Source organism: Chiloscyllium plagiosum, unplaced genomic scaffold, assembly GCF_037043375.1.
Source record: "Chiloscyllium plagiosum isolate Xiang-an unplaced genomic scaffold, Cpla_swu_hap1 HiC_scaffold_6, whole genome shotgun sequence".
Taxonomy (NCBI): domain Eukaryota; kingdom Metazoa; phylum Chordata; class Chondrichthyes; order Orectolobiformes; family Hemiscylliidae; genus Chiloscyllium; species Chiloscyllium plagiosum.
This window is the reverse complement of record NW_028270144.1, coordinates 24,740,311-24,761,671: the sequence shown is the minus strand read 5'-3', so window position 1 is coordinate 24,761,671 and position 21,361 is coordinate 24,740,311. Positions and strand designations below refer to the sequence as shown.

Genomic DNA, 21,361 nt, shown 5'->3' with positions numbered 1-21,361 from the left:
GCATTAATAAATATCATACAGTAATATAACATGTAATATATAAATAAAGAGTTTCTTTTCTGATATATTAACAATATTTTAATGTTTAATCTTTGAAGTGCTCTCTTGGGAAATAAATAAAAATGTAAAATATAATGAGCAAATTTAGCTTTTTAAAAATTCTCAAAAACAGTCGAGACTTAAATGTATTTCAATATATTATCTTTAACCCAAATGCAGACAAGATGATTATTTACTATTCGTCGCAATTCTTTCAGTTATTTATCAGTTTGTGTACAGGTTCTTGGATGTAATCCATTAAGAACTGCCTTGCAAGGCAATAAATAGATAGCTCAAAGCTTTGTCTTGATGTTCATAAGTGCCTGACTTATTCCTATTCTTGCTCTGCATCTCTGGATCAACAATATCTTCAATGGCAAGTTCATTAACTGCTCGGGATTTTGAAACTAATATAATTCTATGCATATTAGTTGGCTTTTTGCCATTAAGGCAAAAGGGATATCCCTTCAATATTTTTACATTTGTCATAAAGGAATTTTATACTTGTGAAGAAATGATTGTTGTATAGACTTGCCTTGTGTTCGCAATGAATATGAAAGGTTAAGGGGTCATAGTGTCAAACTGCTCCAATTGAAATGTTTAAACTGATGAAAGGATTTGTACAATGGATAGAAAGAAATGTTTTCCTTTGGTGGGAGGAGTCTAGTACCAATACCTCAAATTTAGATTGCACTATTTAGGAGTGCTGTCAGGAAGCACTTTTTGACATTTGGAACTTTTCGTCCTTTCCTTCCACCAAAAGAAGTGATATTTAGGCTAAAATTGAATTCAACTGAAAAGTTCAAAGTTGAAATTAATAGAACCATTTTAGGCAAGAGTAATTTGGAACAAGTGGTGGTAGGTGAGTTAAATTGCAAGTCAGCTATGACCCAATTGAATGATTACTGACACATATGTCCTTTCCTGGGTAATAAGCACTCAAAACTTTAATTCAACTTTTCCAACATGGTGGATGTTTTATGACTCTATTTGCATCAAACAGTTTGCTTTTCTCTGTCCTTCCACAGAATATCAGATTTCTTTTTTAACATATAAAATCCTCAGAACATTTTGGAACAATCAAATACTTGAATGGTTCCTCCCTACCCAGACCATAATCCTGCAACACTGGAATCACAAGGGAATTCCAGGCACCATAGCACAATTTTATCAGCAGCTGGTAATGATTCAATAAAGTAGAGACAGCCTGTGAGCATTTTGCTAGTCGTCTGCTGTTAAACCCAATGCCTAAATAACAATATAAGGCTGTCAGAAATACCAGGTTTTTTTTCGCCCATCTCCTTATGTCTGTATGTAGTCAAATGCATTCAGAAATGGCAAGTATCAGCTGTGTGCTAACGTTGTAATTTAGCTGAGTTGATTCAGAGCTCTAGATCTTTATTTTACAGCTATTGTGAATCTTTACATTTGGATCATTGCAGTTGTGTTTTATTGTCTGTCTTTTGACAGGTATGGTACTGAAATCAAAATTGAAAGTGTTTATTTTGAGGAAAGTTTCAGACTTTAAGCACCTTCTATTTGCTACACACAACAGAGGGATAAGATTAGGCCATTCAGCCCTTCAAACTGTTTTCATTCAGTTAGATCAAGACAACTCTGTATCTCACCTCTTGGTTCCTATCCATTAATGCCCTTGAATATTTGACAACTTTTGGATTTTGATTTGGAGGTGCCAGTGTTGGACTGGGGTGGACAAAGTTAAAAATCACACAACACCAGGTTATAGTCCAACAGGTTTATTTGGAAGCACTAGCTTTTGAAGTGCTGCTCCTTCATCAGGTGGTTGGCTTCAGACAACCCCCTGATGAAGGAGCAGCACTTAGAAAGCTAGTGCTTCCAAATAAACCTGTTGGACTATAACCTGTTGCTGTGTGATCTTAATTTTGGATTTTGAAGTTTTCAATGGATACCCAGTGTAGTGCTCAGTTGTTCTGTGCTTGATTATCTAAGCCTTTAAGTAGTCTTCAAGCAACTCCAGCAAATTCTGGAGGCAGCAGTTCAAGCAGTGTGAGAAAGAAAAAGTTAAAGTAGCCTTTCAGGTTGGCCTTTTTACAATTTTAAAAGTTAATTGAAAGCAAGGTAACTCTCAGAACCAGGACTTTCACATTTGTGGGTCAAGACAATTTGGAGGAGGGAGTAAGGTCTCATTACTCTAAGACACCAATCAACTAGATCATTTCATGTGGGCTACCCATTGATATTCCAGAGAATATGAACCGATGTGTTCAAGAATACAGGAGAGAAAGACTGCACGTTAGGAAGAAGAAATGATCAAGTCTTCCACTGGTATTTTAATGAGTGGTCAAGGTAAATTTGAAGCGTAATTTTAATGTGTAGAAGAAATTATACCTGCTCATGACACTGACTTAAAACCAAGATGTGGTTTAGAATTCAGCGGAAAATCTGGGTATTATTTTCCTAAACATTGTAGGAGGAATAATTGAATACCAATCTTAAAAATTGGATGAAAGATCATTCTTGTAGGACAATAGACAGGGATTTCATTGAAACAGCAAAGACTGGAGAAACACAGCAGCTCTCGCAGCATACATGGAGAAACGGGGTTAATAGACTCAATTATGATGAAGAGTCATATCAGACTCGAAACGTTAGCTCTGTTCTCTGTCAAAAGATGCTGCCAAATCTGCTAAGTTTCTCCAGCACTTTCTATTTTCATTTCAGATCTAAAGCATCTGCTTTTATTTGAAGGATTGCTAATACTTGGCTGTAAATCTTGCAAAGTTTAAAACAAAACAAGCATAAGCAGAACAGATGCTTCATTGCATGGACTGAACAAAGCTGGAACCAATAGTCTGGTTAAGAAAGAATCAGAAATAATCTTTATCCAGCTCTTGTGCATAGTCTTTCCCTCTCTTTCTGATCCCACAAAAAAAAACATTATTCCTAAACATATGAAAGGCTTGCTGGCAAACTGCTTTCTGGACTGTACCTGTGGTGCAGTAACAGCTGCTTACAGAATTGTCTTGTATCTTTTCTTGTCTCAGGAACCAATCTACTTGTCACTGTCAGTTCTAAACCACCTACTAGGCCTGCAAGACTGGCTACTGTTTGTCTGTTTATGAATTAACTCAACTGGAGCTTGACTGTGGAGTGCAAACACGAGCTGTAATCAGCAGTTAAAATACTTCAATCACAGCATTAGGAATGCAACATGGCTTGATTTATAGCTGTATGGGAGCTGAGTTATTATGCCAATGCTTTATCAGATTTAAATGATGTGCATCTCTGAGGGAAAGAGAATTTTCATAAAAACATTTTCTTCTAACTAAATTAGTCTTTTAAAGGATTAAGCAAGTTCCAGTCCTGACTAGTCATATAAATACAATGGTTACAAAAGTATTCTCAGAAAACTGCAGAGAGTAACTCACCTCCTGACTCCCCAAAGCCTGTCCATCGTCTGCCATAAGTCAGGAGTATGATGGAATACTCGACACTTGTCTGGAAAAGTGCAGCTTCAACAACACTTAAGATGCTTGACACCATCCAGGACAAACCAGTCCGTTTCTTTGGAACCACATCCACAAACATTCACTCCCACCATCACCAATGCTCAGTAGCAGCAGTATATGCCATCCATGAGATGCACTGCAGAAATTCACTAGGATTCCTTTGCCAGTGTCTTCCAAGCCCATGACCACTACCATCCAGAAGGACAAGGGCAGCAAACTATCTACAAGTTCCTGTTAAAGCCACACATCATTCTGACTTGGAAATATACTGCCATTCCTTCTGTGGTGTTGGGTCAAAATCTTGGAACTCCCTCCTTAATGTCTATCCACAGCAAATGGACTGCAGCGGTTAAAGAAGACAGTTCACCACCATCTTTTCAAAAACGACTAAGATGGGCAATGAATGCTGGTCCAACCAGTAACACCCACACCCTCTGAGTGACTTAAAAAGAAGGAGAAAGTGAGGTCTGCAGATGCTGGAGATCAGAGCTGAAAATGTGTTGCTGGAAAAGCGCAGCAGGTCAGGCAGCATCCAGGGAACAGGAGAATCGACATTTCGGGCACAAGCCCTTCTTCATTCCTGAAGAAGGGCTTGTGCCCGAAACGTCGATTCTCCTGTTCCCTGGATGCTGCCTGACCTGCTGCGCTTTTCCAGCAACACATTTTCAGCACTTAAAAAGAAGACCCATCACTTATTATTTTAATTTAATTTTAATTCTTCTACAGCCCAAGTTTGTAAACATGGTCACAAAAACAGTGCAAAGACTTGCATATCACAGAGTCAGTGAATCAATATGGATTAGGTCCTCAGCTACGTTGGAAACTACTGAGTTAGTAGATAATTAAAAGATATAATAAAAGATATGTGGAAATGAATATAGTTTCATTACATAGACAATTGTAATACATCAGTGTTCCATATTGCTAGCAATTTGCGTGCAAATGTTTGAAACGTTATGTATGCATCACGCTTCCCCTGGCTAAGGCAGGTTATTATACGTTTGGTGCAGTTATCAGCATTGTATAAAGCAGGAGGTTAAAGGGCTTTTCACTTGGTTTATCAGTGGACTCGACTCAGGAATTATGATCGGAATGATGTCATCTGCTACCAAGTCAATTATAACATGTAAACTGCAAACACATTGCTTGGGAACTGGCAGAATATCAGAGCTGAGCTGATAACATTTAAAGGACAGGAATGCCCTTTTGAGCCTACATTTTGAACACGGAGAGAGCAGTTATTAACAATCTGCATAGGGAAAGATCATTTACTTTGAAATGCAACTCATCAGATACAATCAAAACCTTCAGTAATGGATTCAAATGGCAACATGCAGCATAGTTTTAAGGATTAACGTGATTCAAAATAAACTGTACATGTTAATTGAGTGCATTTTCTTAGTAGACTGTCCAAGTAGGAAAGGGAAACAAACATAGCGAAAAGAAAGAAAAATATGTTTTTAGAGTCATAGAGTCATACTGCATGGAAACAGACCCTTCGGTCCTACCAGTCATGCCTACTTAATCCCCAACTAAACTAGTCCCACCTGCCTGAGCTTAGCCCATATCCTTCCAAACGTTTCTTACTCATGTACTTATCTAAATGTATTTAAAACGTTGTAATTGTGCCCACATCCACCACCTTCATCTGGAAGTTCATTCCACACATGAACCACTCTCAGTTTTAAAAAAAAAGTCCCTCATGACTTTTTAAAATCTTTTTCCTCTTTCCTTTTTGTAGTACTTTGTGCAAAATCAGGATATCCCCGAAATACAGCCACTACTGCAATATAAGAAGAACAGCAGCAATCGATGCACAGTAAGCTCCCCTAACTAGCAATGTGTTAGTGACTATATGGTCTGTTTTACTGATGTTAATTGAGGGATGAACTTTGACCTGGGCACAGGAAGAAATTCCCTGTCCTTTGAATCATATATGGGACCTTTTACATCAAGCGAAAAGATAGCCATGGCCTTCGTTTAATGTCTTGCCTAAAAGATAGCACCTCTGACTGCAGTATTCCTACAATTCTGCACTGGAGTGTAGTTATTATCTCCCCTGATAATTGAGGAACTTTAAATGCATTGTGGTCAATGATGTAAAAAAAGCGAGGTTTTACAGCTCTCCCCATCAGGCTTGTTTTTACTGAAGGATGGAGGTTGGGTGGGGAGCCCGCCAATCTCTTGCCTACACTTAACCCACACGTGGAGGAGGGGTGGTGAGATACCCAGTAGCCTGTCAGCCCTTAGCATTATTGAGGCTATTAAGTTGTCACTAAGGCCCTACATCCACTGCCATAAAATACTGGGCCGTAGAAGGTGTTTCAGAGTGGGAAGATAGTTTTTCTACCAAAGTTAGTGAAAGGACGAGTTGAAAGGGGGAGTACTTCTTTTGGTATTTTTTCTGTGCATATGGCAAAGATCCCAACATCCCATAGGATCATACCCCTTATCTGTCCTTCAGAAATTTGGCCTCCACATGCTGCTTTCTTGTCCTCATTCCTATCTCACCTGTCAGGATCGTTGACCTTTCCTGACCAAAAAAGGCCTGACTTCTGAGTCTCTGGATGTTCGTGTTACTTTTTGTGAGCTTGTTTGTAGCCTCAGCAGTGTCCACTACCCTCTTCTGGTTCTCCTGATACATAGGAGGTACCTGGTCAATTGGATGGTCAAATTCTTGAGTGTAGAACATTATTCCACTGAGGGTTAAAGTCATCCACACTGCTGTGAGGCAATCGTTTTTAAAGGTGTTTGGATTTTTAATACAGAGATGAGCAAAGTGCCTACTCTCCACCCTCTGTCAACCCATAAAGAGAGAAGAAAGGTTTATGATGCTGTTGGTGTTGCCTACCTGATAATTCCATTTGACTGGCCATTCCTCACAGTTTCTCATTCCTAAATTCAAGGCCCTGGTACTCATAACACAAGAAAATTGACCATTTTTTCTTCACTTTTGCCCATGAACTCCTTTGAGTCCAAATCTGAGAAATAACATATTCAAGAGTTTATCACAGTGTACATCATTATAATGAAATATGAGCTCTGTAGAGACATACAAATTTGTAATGTGTTTGCTGCTTGTTAGAAAGCTGCTTTTCCACTTCTTAATTTTTTTGAGAGACAGTCAAAAGTTTCAACTGTTTTTATCCTAACAGCTTTGTTAATTTAAAAGCAGCACTTCACAAAATCATGTTAGTAATTAATCTGTATTTAGGAGGTTGTCCCTTACTAATCTCTCCCTCCATTTATAAAGTTAAAAATCACACAACACCACGTTATAGTCCAATAGGTTTAGTTGGAAGCACTAGTTTTCAGAGCACTGCTCCTTCATCAGGTGGTTGTGGAGTACACAATTGTAAGACACAGAATTTATAGCAAATGTTTACAGTGAGATGTAACAGAAATTATACATTGAAAAATAACTTGATTGTTTGTTAGGTCTCTCGTCTGTTAGAATGACCATGATATTTTCACTTCTTTCATTTGTAAATCACAAAGCTCTTTTTAAAAGTTACATTCTCAGGTCAACTCTAACAATTGGTGTCAGGCCAGATAAGATGTTAGGTGTTAACCCCCTGTGTTCTGTTGTCTATGGCATAATGTTTAGACTCATTCTAATCTAAAAAATGAGTTAACAGAGTCTTACATGGATTCATGCAGTTTTTGAGCAAAGTACAATGTAACTCTGCATGTATAAATTCAGCCCAAGATCACTGAGACTGCACAAGGATACCAATAGACTTTACCTACTACCATGGGGAAAGCATGATCAACCTCGGGGACTGCAGTAGTTCAAGGAGAAAGCTCCCTGTCTCATATTATCCAGAGATGGACAGTAAAAGACAGCTTTGTTTGTGCCTCCAAATCTGAAGATCAAATTTTTTTAAATCAACTAATTAAATATTGGCAATGTGGTGTCTTTAGATGCAAATGTATAGTTTAAGTTTTTAAATTAAAGGACATTAAATCTCAGTGTGTCCTGGATCCACATGAATTAGTGCAGTAAATAAAGAAGTTACATTTCTTTAACAACATAAGATCACAGAACATACCAAAACACTGCACAGACAAGTGAAGTACCATTGAAGTGTGGCCATGGTTGAAAAAAAACAACCAATTTGCACACAGAAAGATCTCACAAATTGCAATGTAGTAGCAACCAGATTTGTTTTTTAAACTTTCGTGGTTCAAGAATAAATATTGACTGAAAAAGCAAGATGCTTCTTTCAGATTGTTCATTATTATCCTTTTATGTTCATTTGAAAGGGGAGATAGAGCTTTGGTTTAATGTTCTATCTGAAAGCTGTCACCACTGACAGTGCAGCAGTCTAGATTTTATACTCAAGTTTAGATTAGATTAGATTACTTACAGTGTGGAAACAGTCCCTTCGGCCCAACAAGTCCACACCGACCCGCCGAAGCGTAACCCACCCAGACCCATTCCCCTACATTTACGCCTTCACCTAACACTACGGGCAAGTTAGCATGGCCAATTCATCTAACCTGCACATTTTTTTGGTCTGTGGGAGGAAACTGGAGCACCCGGAGGAAACCAATGCAACACGGGGAGAATGTGCAAACTCCACACAGAGAGTCGCCTGAGGTGGGAATTGAACCCGGGTCTCTAGCGCTGTGAGGCAGCAGTGCTAACCACTGCGCCACCGTGCCGCCCCATCGTTTCTTTAATATATACTTTCTAACTCAGAGGAGAAACTGAACCAAATGAAATATACCTACAATATGAATATTTATATACTTACTATTTGCTTAATGTTTGTCATCAAGGGCAGTTGTGTTGATATTGCCAATGGCTGCAACCTGGCACTACAGGAAGATATGCAGAAAAATAAAGCATGAAAAATGAAGTTGGATAAAGAAATGGAACAAAGGTGAAAGATTAGTAAATAGTCATTGATGAGTCTGAGAGGAAGTGGGGACTCCAGATGCTGGAGATAAAAGAGTTGGGAGTGTGGTGCTGGAAAAGCACAGCTGGTCAGGCAGCATCCGAGGAGGGCTTATGCCCAAAACGTCAATTCTCCTGCTCCTCGGATGCTGCCTGACCAGCTGTGCTTTTCCAGTACCACACTCTCGACATAGATGAGTCTGGGACAAGAGTAATAATGGTATACCATTGTTTTCTTACATTAACTGCCAGCGTTATGGATATTTCAAGTAATGGAACAGATGATGTTCAGTATGACTCAGTTCTGGTCGCCCTATTATAGGAAAGATACGGAGGCTTTGGAGAGGCTGCAAAGAAGGTTTACCAGGATGCTGCCTGGACTGGAGGGCTTGTCTTATGGAGAGAGGTTGACTAAGCTCGGACTTTTCTTTCTGGAGAGAAGGAGGAAAGAGAGGTGACCTGATCGAGGTATACAAGGTAATGAGAGGCATGGATAGAGTCAATTGCCAGAGATTTTTCCACAGGGCAAGATTGACTATGAGGAGTGATCATTTTAAGATAATAGGAGGAAGGTATAGAGGAGACGTCAGAGGTATGTTCTTTACGCAGAGAGTTGTGAATGCATGGAATGTGTTGTCAGCGGTGGTGGTGGAAGCAGAGTCATTAGGGACATTTAAGCGACTGCTGGACATGAACATGAGGGCGCATAGGTGAGGTTATTTTATTTTAGATTAGGAATAATCCTCGGCATAACATCGTGGGCCAAAGGGCCTGTTCTGTGCTGTACTTTTCTATGTTCTATGTTTGATTATGTATTTCCATATCTAAACAGCCATCTCTCCTAATAACAGCCATCTCTCCTTCGTCATTTCCGCCACCTCCAAACAGTCCCCACCACCAAGGAGATATTTCCCTCCTCTCCCCTGTCAGGGCTCCGGAAAGACCACTCCCTCCACAACTCCCACATCAGGTCCACACCCCCCACCAACCCAACCTCCACTCCCGGCACCTTCCCCTGCAACTGCAAGAAATGCAAAACTCCCCCCCCCCCCCCCCCCCCTCACTTCCCTCCAAGGCCCTAAGGGATCCTTCCATATCCGTCACAAATTCACCTGCACCTCCACACACATCATTTACTGCATCCGCTGCATCCGATGTGGCCTCCTCTATATTGGGGAGAAAGGCCGCCTACTTGCGGAATGTTTCAGAGAACACCTCTGGGACACCCACACCAACCAACCCAACTGCCCTGTGGCTGAACACTTTAACTCCCCCTCCCACTCCACCAAGGACATGCAGGTCCTTGGCCTTCTCCATTGCCAGACCATGGCAACACGACGCCTGGAGGAAGAGCGCCTCATCTTCCGCCTAGGAACCCTCCAACCACAAGGGATGAATGCAGATTTCTCCAGCTTCCTCATTTCCCCTCCCCCCACCTTATCTCAGTCCCAACCCTCAGACTCAGCACCGCCTTCTTGACCTGCAATCTTCTTCCCGACCTCTCCGCCCCCACCCACTCTCCGGCCTATCACCCTCACCTTAACCTCCTTCCACCTATCGCATTCCCAACGCCCCTCCCTCAAGTCCCTCCTCCCTACCTTTTATCTTAGCCTGCTTGGCACACCTTCCTCATTCCTGAAGAAGGGCTTATGCCTGAAACGTCGATTCTCCTGCTCCTTGGATGCTGCCTGACCTGCTGCGCTTTTCCAGCAACACATTTTTCATGTCTCCTAATAACCCATGCAATTCTCCATATTTGCCTTGAGATGAAAGCACCAAGATTTTCAAATGCCAATTCAGTGGTGACTTTTACAATTATATAAGGTCACTGAATTTAAAAAAATTACTTAAGCTGACAAGAGAAACATGCTTAAAGACATGGCATGTCATCAATGGCGCTTATTAAGTAAATGTCAGGTAAGCAAGTCATAACAATCCTTTCAAACCCCTTTCCTAATTATATTCTACACTTGAGCCTATGCAGTAATAAAGAGGCTCAAAGTTGTCACTGCCTCAATCATTAAGATGAGAATTTTAACCTTTGTGATAGGCAGCACAGTATCTGATGCATCGATCAGTGGTGTAGCTCATGTTCCATTTTTATTGGCCTGATAAAAAATTCAGTAGAATTAAATAATAGAGTACCCCTGAGGTTTTTTTTTAAAAAAGAGTCAATTCTTTATGAGAAGAGATTAACACTGTTTTTAAGATGCAAAGAAAAATGCAGGTACTTGACAGCTGACCGCTGCACCGGGACTGCAGTTGCATAGGCCCCGGGGGAACTGAATGGGATTTTTTGTACAATGTAGATCCAACTTCCTCTTGCTGACATTCAGCGGTTTTCCACACTGATGGACACAGCCACAGGTCCCACGGCACCCTCAGAGTAATAATCATGGATTCAATTCTTCCGGTTTTATACACTGGAAAAATGTATCCCATTATCTGACTGATTAGTTTCATCCTCATGGCAGCTCTATTCTTTGTTCTCCCTAAATCTCTCTCTTTAATTTTCACGGGTTAACTGCTGCCTGCCTCCCAAAAACATTTCCCAGTAGCTGTTAACTATCTAAGCAACAACTCTTCTTCCTGATCCGTGTGGTTTGAGCAGAGTCAGACCCAAGAGCAATGTGGGAGCAGTGAAGCAGTTAAGAAACATGAACAGAGCAGTGACTTGTGCTGCTGTCTTTTTTCTTTTTGTGATGACATATACTGCTTTTATTTTCAAGTGGAAGTCTTCTCAAAACAAGGCAAAAAGAAATCTCCTCAGAAAGTGGATGAAGTTCTGATTTTTAAAATCTTCTTTTCTCTCCCTCGTCACTGAATGTTGGTATATGTTTTCCAGGATAGGCAATATTTGCCGTAAAATATTCAACTGGAAGTTGTACATCTGATACCAAAGCAATAACTATGTGGCAGATTGTTCCTGTTACATGGACTGGAAAGGGCAGTCTAAACACAAAAATGGATCCTCTCTGTTTTACCTGTTTTTTGTTTACTATCTTGTTTTCTGCTTTCCTTTTCTCTTTTCCCTTAATTTCTCTTCATATAGTTGTTTCTTTTCTTCCACCAGTTCATATTGGGTGGTTCTCATTATCATGGGTCGATGCAAGGTTCATTTTGAACTATGCATCATTTACTTGTAAAATGAATTTTTATCAATTCCAAGACCATGTGCCAAAATCCTGCCTTCGTGAGTGAGAGAGACTTTAGGATTTAAGAACTTGCCTTGTTTACAATGAGATTGTAATTTTGCATTGAGAGAAGCGGAGCTGGCATTCTCTGTGGGTGAATTTGTACAGTGTGACAGTTTGTTAATGGTATGTTGAGGTATCTCAATCAGATCTGAGCTTTTTATCACCCTGCACTCCACATGCAGGTTAGAAGCATTAAGTCATTGAATCACAGTTGGGAGCCTTCTTAACTCACTTTCTGCTCCCTACTTAATGCTTTGTAGTGTCCTTGGTGTTTCTCTAGCTGAGCTATATGAAGGACACCAATCAGCACACCCCACTGCCCCCACCATGTACCTTTCCACTTCAGTATGATGTTATTTGCTTTGTACTGGCTGTAAAATGAACTGCTTTAGGGTCATTACACTTGATATCTAATTGCATTATCATAGATGGAGCAAAATCTGTGAGGATAAATGGAGAGCTGCTTCTGTTTAGTCCTTTGGCACTCTGCTTATCCAAATTCAGTTAACCTTTTTGGTTGGGAGAAAGGAGGACAGCCTCATTGATTGCACTCACTATTTCTCAAGTCCTTGGTCCTCGGAGGATGGCAGATGGTCTTATTATTGTAATAAATGAGACCACAGTTAGCAGTGTTCAGTCAGCAAGATAATATATTTGGTGATTATGGTGCTACGATTTACTGGTGTGATCCATTCTGGTACTTGCTGTGCTCAGCACAACTTTAGGATTACTGTCAAATTGACAATATGAAAGGGAGTAGCAGCAGATCAAAGAGGTATATGGAGCAACTGGTTTCACAGTTCATTTAAAGGGACAAAGCGTCTCTGTGGTTGATGGTTCTGTTTGTCTCATTTACTTTAACAGACATTGCTTTAATTAGTCTTGGGTTGTTGCCAGCAAATCAGGCTGCCTCACCATCTCTCTACCTCTTGCTTCTTTAAGTCATTCATTAGAACTTAGCTCCTTGACCGAGCTTTTGATTACCATCCACTTTGGTGTCCCAGTGTCAAATTGTGCCTGTAACATTCTTGAGAAGTGGCATGAGATGTTGTACAACATTAGACTCACTATCTAAACTGGTTATTTTTTGTAACTGTCCAAGTTGTGTTTGAAAGGCTTGCAGTAATTTACAGTTTTGTGAGACTCTGCAAAGATATGTAGATTCACCCAAAAAGTAAAGAGCCAACTGAAGATCCTGTGACATTGGAATGTATGTAATGCATCCAGAAGGTGCACAAAGTAACAAGATTAACACAAAATTATGCCAGTCGATTAGTCATCTCTCATTCACATTATGTAAAATTCAAGACATGTATGCCACTGTCTGCAATGGTCCAATACTGTAGCTCTGTGCGACAGCTTCAGAAGTCAACAGTTGATGTGGATCATTATTGAATCGATACTTTGAGTAGCCGTCTGATTGATTGTTGCAATCTGAGTGGTGAAGGGTTTCTTTGGGTGTTAATACGTAATTCAGAATTTTGATCCAACAACAATGAAGGAAAGTCAACAGATGTCTAATGTCAGAATGGTGTCTGAGTTGGATTTATTGAAACAACAAATACTGGAGATCACAGCGAGTCAGACAGCGTTCATGGAGAGAGAGAGAGCAAGCTAACGTTTCGAGTCTAGACAACTCCTCATCTAGACTTAAAATGTTAGCTTGCTGTCTCTTCATGGATGCTGTCTGATCCACTGTGATAGTCAGCATTTGATGCTTTCAGTACAAATTCCAGCATCTGCAGTAATTTCTTCCAACTTTGGATTTGTTGGTATTCCCTTTTGCTTGCGACCTTTGTCCTTCTAGGTGGTCATATTGGAATGTTTGGGTATTTTTAATTCATTTTTTCACATTACATTTCTTTAAATTGTGTTCATTTTTTAATGATAACAAATGGGAAGATTTTCAGAGCTTCACGGGAACGTTTGTAACCAAGACTTGAGAGCTATAAGTACGCCACTAAATATCAACAAAGTACAGTCACATAAATAATTTAAAGTGATTCAAGTATCTTTACACAAACTCTGCTTAACCAAAAAGACCTAAATACTCTTCCCCCTCAATTCTAATATTCAAAAGGCTTGCATTATCCTGTAAAAATAACAGCCTTATGCTCAGTATTCCCAATGGCAAAGATTATAAGTGGAAATATTTAAAATAGAAAAATGAATTATGGATAAAAACTGTGAAATCTCAAAATAATTGCCTCCTTTACTTAATGAAACCATTTGAATTGCAAGCACTGGATTCAGATGCAGCTTCACATTAAAAATAGTACTCAGGTATTTCCAGAAGAGTAATGCCGTAACAATCCTTGTGATAGTGGTAGTACTGCTACAAACAAGATAGCATACACATCCATTAGGAACTCTTGTCGTGCAGTGATACTGTCTGTATGTCTGAGCTAGGAGGCCTATGTTCAAGTTCCATCTACTCCAGATGTGTGTAATAACATCACTGAACTGGTTGGCGATGGAGGAGGGGGGGAGGGGGAGATGGACGGGGGAGATCTGCAACATCCAGGGAGCAATAATAATAATTTATGTCTTGCCTTTAATATCATAAAATATCCCAAGGGTCTTTACAGACACATTAAAAATCAACTTTTGACATTGTGCCACATAAGGAGGTATTAGGGCAAATGACCCATAGTTTTGATTAAGGTAAGATAAAGTCACTATAGTCACAGAGGACCACAGGACTGCTGTCTGTGGTGGTGGTTTAACCTGAGGATCATCATGCCTCAGGCAAGGGTCAACATTAAAATGGTCTTGAGATGCCAGTGTTGGACTGGGGTGGACAAAGTTAAAAATCACACAACACCAGGTTATAGTCCAACAAGTTAACTTGGAAGCATGCTAGCTTTTGGAGTGCCACTCCTTTATCACAACCACCTGATGAAGGAGCGGCGCTCCGAAAGCTAGTGCTTCCAAATAACCCTGTTGGACTGTAACCTGGTGTTGTGTGATTTTTAATTTTAAGATGGTGGGACTTTTATGATACAGGTTAAGGTTACCATGAAGGTCCCACCTTCTCAACCTCTTCGGGGCTAGTTAGCTCTGTTGAGTGGATGGCTGGTTTGTGAAACAGGGTGATGCCAAAAATATAGGGTTCAATTCTTATAGTGGCTGAGGTTAGCTTTAGTTAAAAGAAGAAGGTTTTTACTCACGGAAGTGCAGAAGGTGAGGGAAGGAATTTTAGAACTTAAAAGCCAAGAAACTGAAGGCACTACCATGAATATTGGAACAATTAAACTTGAGAATTTTATGGAAGCAAAATTAGAGGAACCTCGTATCTTGTAGGGCGGAGGGGGCTGAAAATGATTAAATATGATACCGTAGAGGAAATTGAAAAAAAAGGATGAAAGTTTTACAAATCGAGGCATTATTTGACTAGCAGGCAGAGTAGATCAGCAACTTTGTGTGAATACAAATGTGGGGATCAGAATTTCAGAGTTAATTTACAGAGATTGTGGAAGACTGTCCAGGAAAGTGTTGAACAAGTTAAATCTCGAGTTAACCAAAGCGTAAATGATAACAAAAACAGCAGATGAGCTGAGACAGTCAGGAAGTGCGACAGAGATAAAAGTAGGTCTTATATTGGCACAATGTGACGCATGTTCTTCATGGGATCAAATATGATAGCCAAAGTTACAAGTCTGGTGTAGTCTCAGGCTGTCACGTGGGAGAGGGGTGGAGTCACTGTTCAGAGAATGAATTTTGGATTGAGAACCAAAAATAATGGCTTCAGTCTTCCCCCAGTGTTTGATTGGAGCGAATTTCTGCTCATTCTTTTCTGGATATTGGATAAGCACTCTGATAACTTCATGACAGTGGAGGAGGAGAGATAGCTGGCTTTAGAGTGCACACAGAAACTAACTCAACACTTTTGAATGCTATCTTTAAGGGACAGCATATGGATTAACAATAGGCTTTCACTACAACAATGAATACATTTGTATGAAAACCTTGCTCAGCTGTTTTAACATTTCATTCAAGTCCATTAACAAGTGTCAGATATGGCTCAGTTGTTTATATTCTCATTTCTGAGTCAGACAATTCTAGTTTCAGCTTCCACTCCAGGGACCTGAATACAAAATCTCGGCTGCAGCGCTAACACAGTGCTGAGTTTCAGATGAGACATTAAACTGAGCCCCCATCTGTCCTCTCATGGGGATGTAAAATGTTCCGTAACAATATTCCATTGAAAAACAGAAGAGTCTTGGCTAATATTGCATCAGCCAACATCAAACAGATTATGCGGTTTTTATCACAGTGCTGTTTGTAAGACCTTGCTGCGTGGAAATTGGCTCCGACATTTCATGCATTACAACAGTACTACTCTAAAAGTTATTCGTTGTCTGTGAAGCCTTTTCGGACATCCGGAGGTAAAGGAAGACATAACATAATGTAAGTTCTTTCTTTCTTCCTAATGGTATTGCGTAATCCAATTTTAACCCAGAATATGAGAACATTACAGTGCTTCATTGTGCATTTTTTCTGTCTTAATTTCTGTTTCATATTTTGATATTGCTCCCTTTCTATATTATGGAAATCCTGCCACAGCGTGACGCAACAAATTCGCTGGTTTGGTGCAGGAGCTGATTTATAATGCTTTTAGAAAAAGGTTTGATGAAACTTGAAAAGTCACATGTGCAAATAAAGAATATTGTACTAATTATGCTCATTACAGCAAATATACATGAGGATGGGGACTGTAAAACTAATAAGCAATCATGCTAGGGATTGATAAGTTCCTATAATATAGTTACAGGAATTGATATTATCAAATAATACAGCAGAAATCTAAAACCAGACAGTGGCTTGCTTGCAATGTTTCTCATGATAAGGAGGCAGCTTGGGCAGTGATATTATATTCCAGCAGTTTGTACTCAACTTCGACTTGGAACTTTGAAAACCTTAAGTTGGTTCATGTATCCCAGCAGGTTTGGATTTGAAAAGTCTGACCTCAAAGCTTGTGTTCTGACTCATTTTTATTTATGCTTGACCTAATCTTGAATTCACGGTATAAAGTATTATAATAGCCAGGGACCACTTGCTATGAAGTTTGGAAGTTGGTTTGGGCCTGGTAAATATTTGTGTGTGATTTGGTGCTTGTCTGCAATTATCACTGTGTCTATTTAACATTTTCCAACAGACTGTTTATTTTCATTTAAGTTGAAGAAATGCAAATCCATTAGCAAAGGTAAACAAAATCACTTCATACTACTGTAATAGTCAGATGATACTGTGTACCTTCAGGCCTTCTGCAACTGTTAAGCTAATTGGCCTTTGCCCTTTGCTATGTTGGCTCCACTGTGCTCAACTGAACAGAAGATTGTAAGGAATGTCACAAAGGATCTTTCAAAGTATTGAAAAATATCATGAAGCATCGCACATAACCAGTCTTCAGTTTAAGACAATAATTCATTATCAAGGTTTTTATAAGAATTTCAGTCCATTTCCATGATTTATGAAATATTAGATGTATTCAAATAAATTACCAATTTATAGTGTATAAACCATGTATTGCAATAGACTTACTTTTATGTATGTATATATAAATTTTTTTTACAAGATCATACAACATTTTACAACATATACAGCACAAGCATATCAATTTTCTGTAAACAGAGGCTGGAAAACTGCCTGTTGTACTTAAACAACAACTTGCATTTATATTGCACCGCGATTCAGTCCAGAAACAGAAGAAATAAAGGAGGAAGGATATCTTGGTGAGAAACCTGATGTGGAGCATGATGTCTGAGGTATTTCAATAATAGGTGGGAGGGGAGTGGAACAAGGTGAGCTTCTGAAAGGGACAAGGGTGTTGGATCAGGTGGAGGCTGAGCTAGTATAAGATTTTATGATGAGCGTCCTAAAAGTGTATATTTTTTCAATACTGTTAGGATTTCATCTGACATTTGACTCAAAATTAGTTATAATTTAAATATCATTTGTTTCCAAATTAAACAACGAAGAAGCTTTCGAAGATATTCACTATACTGCCAACAACAGGCTTTTTGATGTCATGATTGCTTTTCCATGTGTGTGCTACTTATATTCAGTGAAATATTGTTCAGCTGACCTACCCTGATACCGAGTTATTTTGAATAAACAGGCAGTAATTTCTTGCTCCTGTGTTGGAGATATCAGAAAATAAAAAGAATGTTTACAAGCATTACTGTACCAAACTTGCCATTGGAATATCCTTCAAAGACAAATCGTCATGAATCTTCCACATTTTATATTAAATATAAAGCTTTTAGAGTCACAGGTTACCTGGCATCGTCAGTTGAGAATTCAGAAGAGATTTTATGGAGTTTATTAAGTAGCGACAGTTTAGATATCATGCATAAGCTAAATAGAGGAAAAACATACCACCTGTAGTAAATTAGGGTGGTTGACTGTTCCTAAAGGGAGTATGTATAGATGGCATAGGTATGTTAATTTCTGTGGCAGCAGACTTCTGCTCAGCAACTAAAAATGGCCTTCAGCATCAGATTAATTAAATAGTGAGCTCAAACTAAAGTGATAAACAAGGTAGAAGTTGCTTGTCTTGACAGCTTCATCACCTGTTCTCTATACATTGCTTAGTAGAGTTTTAAAATGATTAACTTACTAGCCCTTAGTAATGGGTACTCACAGCCGAACTATTAGGGAGATGTGATTTCGAGATGCCGGTGTTGGACTGGGGTGTACAAGTTAAAAATCACACAACACCAGGTTATAGTCCAACAGGTTTAATTGGAAGCACACTAACTTTCGGAGCACCGCTCCTTCATCAGGTGATAGTGGAGGACACAATTCTAAGGTACAGAATTTATAGCAAGAATTTACAGTGTAATGTAACTGAAATTATACATTGAAAAATACCTTGGTTGTCTGTTGAGTCTTTCATCTGTTCGAATACCATGATAGTTTCATTTCTTTCATGTGTAAATCACAAAACCTTTTTTTAAAAGTTGCATTCTCAGGTTAGCTGTAAAACGGGCGTTAGCTAGACAATATGTTGAAGGTGTTAGCCCCCTGTGTTCTCTGTCTATGCCATGATGTTTAGATTGATTCTAATCTAAAAAGTGAGAAAACAGAGTTTTCCATGGATTCATGCAGTTTTTAAGCAAAAGTACAATGTAACTCTGCAAGTACAAATTCACCCCATAAAATATATGTGTGCAGGTCGGTCTTTATCTGTCTGTGTGTGCGTGTCTGGGGTGGGGGGTTGTGAGTGTCTGTGAGAGAGTGTATATATGTGTGCATGAGCGTGGAGTGGTCTAAGTCTCTGAGAGGATGCCTATGTGGGTGTGGGAGTGTGTGTGTCTGCAAGGGTGTGTGTGAGTGTCTGTGTGTGTGTCTGTGTATATGTGTGTCCATGTGTATGTGTGTGTGTATAGGAGTGCCTGTGTGTGTGTGCGAGTGTGTGTGTGTAGGAGTGTCTGTGTGTGTATATAGTGCAATGGTGGTCACCTGTAATGTGACATGAACCCAAGGTCCCGGTTGAGGCCCTCCCTATGGGTACCAAACTTAGCTATCAGCCTCTGCTCGGCCACGTTTCGCTGCTGCCTGTCCCAAAGTCCGCCTTGTAGGATGGTCACCCGAAGGTCCAAGGTTGAATGTCCTGTACAACTAAAGTGTTCCCCAACTGGGAGTGAACACTCCTGTCTGTTGATTGTTATGCAGTGCCCATTCATCCATTGTCATAGCCTTAGCTTGGTTTCCCCAAAGTGCCATGCCTCAGGGCATCCTTGCCTGCAACGTATAAGATAGACAATGTTGGCTGAGTCACATGAGTACCTGCCACTAATTAGGTAGACAGGCAGGAAGCTGGAAGAACACAGCAAGCCAGGCAGCAGCAAGTAGCAGAGACGTCAATGTTTTTGGTGTAACTGGGGGTGGATATAGGGGGGAGCTCCAGTTAGAGGGGCTGGAGGGGGCAGGGTGATGAAGTGGGGATAGGTGAAGACAGGCAGAAGGTACGACCTGGTTGGTCAATTGGAGGAATGAATCTGGTCGATGGTTGGGAGGGGTGGAAAGGGCGGGAAGGGGCTGGGAAGGGAGTTGGGGCATGGGAAGAGAACTTATTTGAAATTGGAGAACTCAATGTTGAGTCGTCCAGGCTGTAGGCTGACCAGGCGGAAGATGTGATGTCATTTCTCCAATTTGCGGTTTAGTTCGCTGTGGCAATGGAGGAGAAGTATTAGGTAGACAAGTCTCTAACTAAGTATTAGTTAGCTCTTCCTCTGGTCTGCCTCCAATTGAAGATTAGACAATTGCCTAAAGTGGACTCCTGCCTGCCTCTGAACTAACCTCCTGCTAAGGGCCATTTGTTAGCTCTTAACAGACACTTGTATTAATAAAAGGGGATAAAAGGTAACAGAAAACACCCTGCTATCAGATGAACAATATCAATAACGATTAGTGACATCCTCTATGTAACTTTCATGGGATCACAACTTTGTGATCCTTCGCTCCATTTTGTCTTGGCTCCTCACTGCTTGGAATTGTTTGAGTGTGTTTTCAGGGAAAGAGAAAATAAATGCAATGCTAACAGATTCCATTAAAATTCTGTACTATTCTTAAAAAAAAGGTACTATTTATTCCTTTCTTCATAAAACAATAATTTTATATCCATTCGTAAAATAGTTTTCTGCCTGATTTTCCAATCTGTTATTATTTCCTCAGACCTGTATCTGTGCCCTTTCCTGTAGAAATGGTTCTTTTATCCTTAAAAAAAAATCACTCCTGCTTAATCTGTAAGCCTGTCCCTTTCACATGCAGTCTTCTTCTTGTAGATCCTGGTCTGAATGCTCCTCTCAGATATTTGTCTCTGCTTTCGGTTATTCAGGGAAGCAGCACAGGATATAGCACAGCGTGGGCTGCTTGACTCACCTTTTTGTCAGGATTGTCATTTGTAATGATGAACGGAGGACAGCATGAATTGTTGATTCTGAATGGGAATCAACACCGAAAATTTACAAAAGGAATAACGAGGAAGAAAAGCAACAGAGTCGTGATGATGTCATTGGGAGGGTAATCCAGAGCACAAATTAATGTTCTGGATATGTTGGCTTGAATCCCACAATGGCATGAATTCAATAAGACATTGGAATTTCTTTAAAAAGCCTAATGGTGACCACAAAGCCACTGTCAATTTTCATAAAAATCCACCTGGCTTACTAATGTCCATTAAGGAAAGAAATCTGCCATCCTTAGCTGGTCTGGCTTACATGTGACTCCAGAGCCATGGCAATTTGTTTGACTCTTAATAAATGTTTGACAATAAATCTGGCTGAACTGATGTTCACATACCAAGAATAAGTGTTTTAGAATTGAAAAAAAAGGGGAAAATATAAACTGTAAAATAAATTCATGATCATATATTGATGCTGGAGTTGGGCAGTAATTGTCAGATATTAGTTTCAAATCTTTCTACATCTCTATCATGCAGATCTCTCCAGCTTACAAAGGCCCTAGGCTCAACAAGTCCCTCAGTAAATGTCTCCAACTTTTAGCCTGTCCCTTTTTAGGATTCTTTTAGAAGCTTAATCTTCGACCAAGCTTTTGACGAGTTGGCCTAATAATACCTTAAGTGCCTTCTTGCCAAATTTTGATTGTTAATGTTTTGGTGAGCTGCCTTGTAACTTATTGTTACATTGAAGTTTTATATTTTATAAGTTTGAGTTGTTGGTGTTTTTCAATTAACTACCTTACCAATATCTGAGTGGTTTGTT

At 39.8% G+C, this 21,361-nt stretch overlaps 1 protein-coding gene across 10 annotated transcripts in view; it reads left to right on the top strand.

The window, feature by feature from the left end:
• Nucleotides 1-21,361, top strand: part of LOC122550511 (protocadherin-9) — a 707,310-nt gene that overhangs the window by 61,097 nt on the left and 624,852 nt on the right. For 5 of the 10 annotated variants that reach the window (XM_043691349.2, XM_043691348.2, XM_087987939.1 and 2 more), the window contains exon 2: nt 5,272-5,349. The exons of the other annotated variants lie outside the window; for them this stretch is intronic. In XM_043691349.2, the coding sequence (XP_043547284.1) occupies nt 5,272-5,349 (78 nt within the window). The remainder of the gene's footprint in view (nt 1-5,271; nt 5,350-21,361) is intronic. 10 annotated transcript variants of the gene reach the window in all.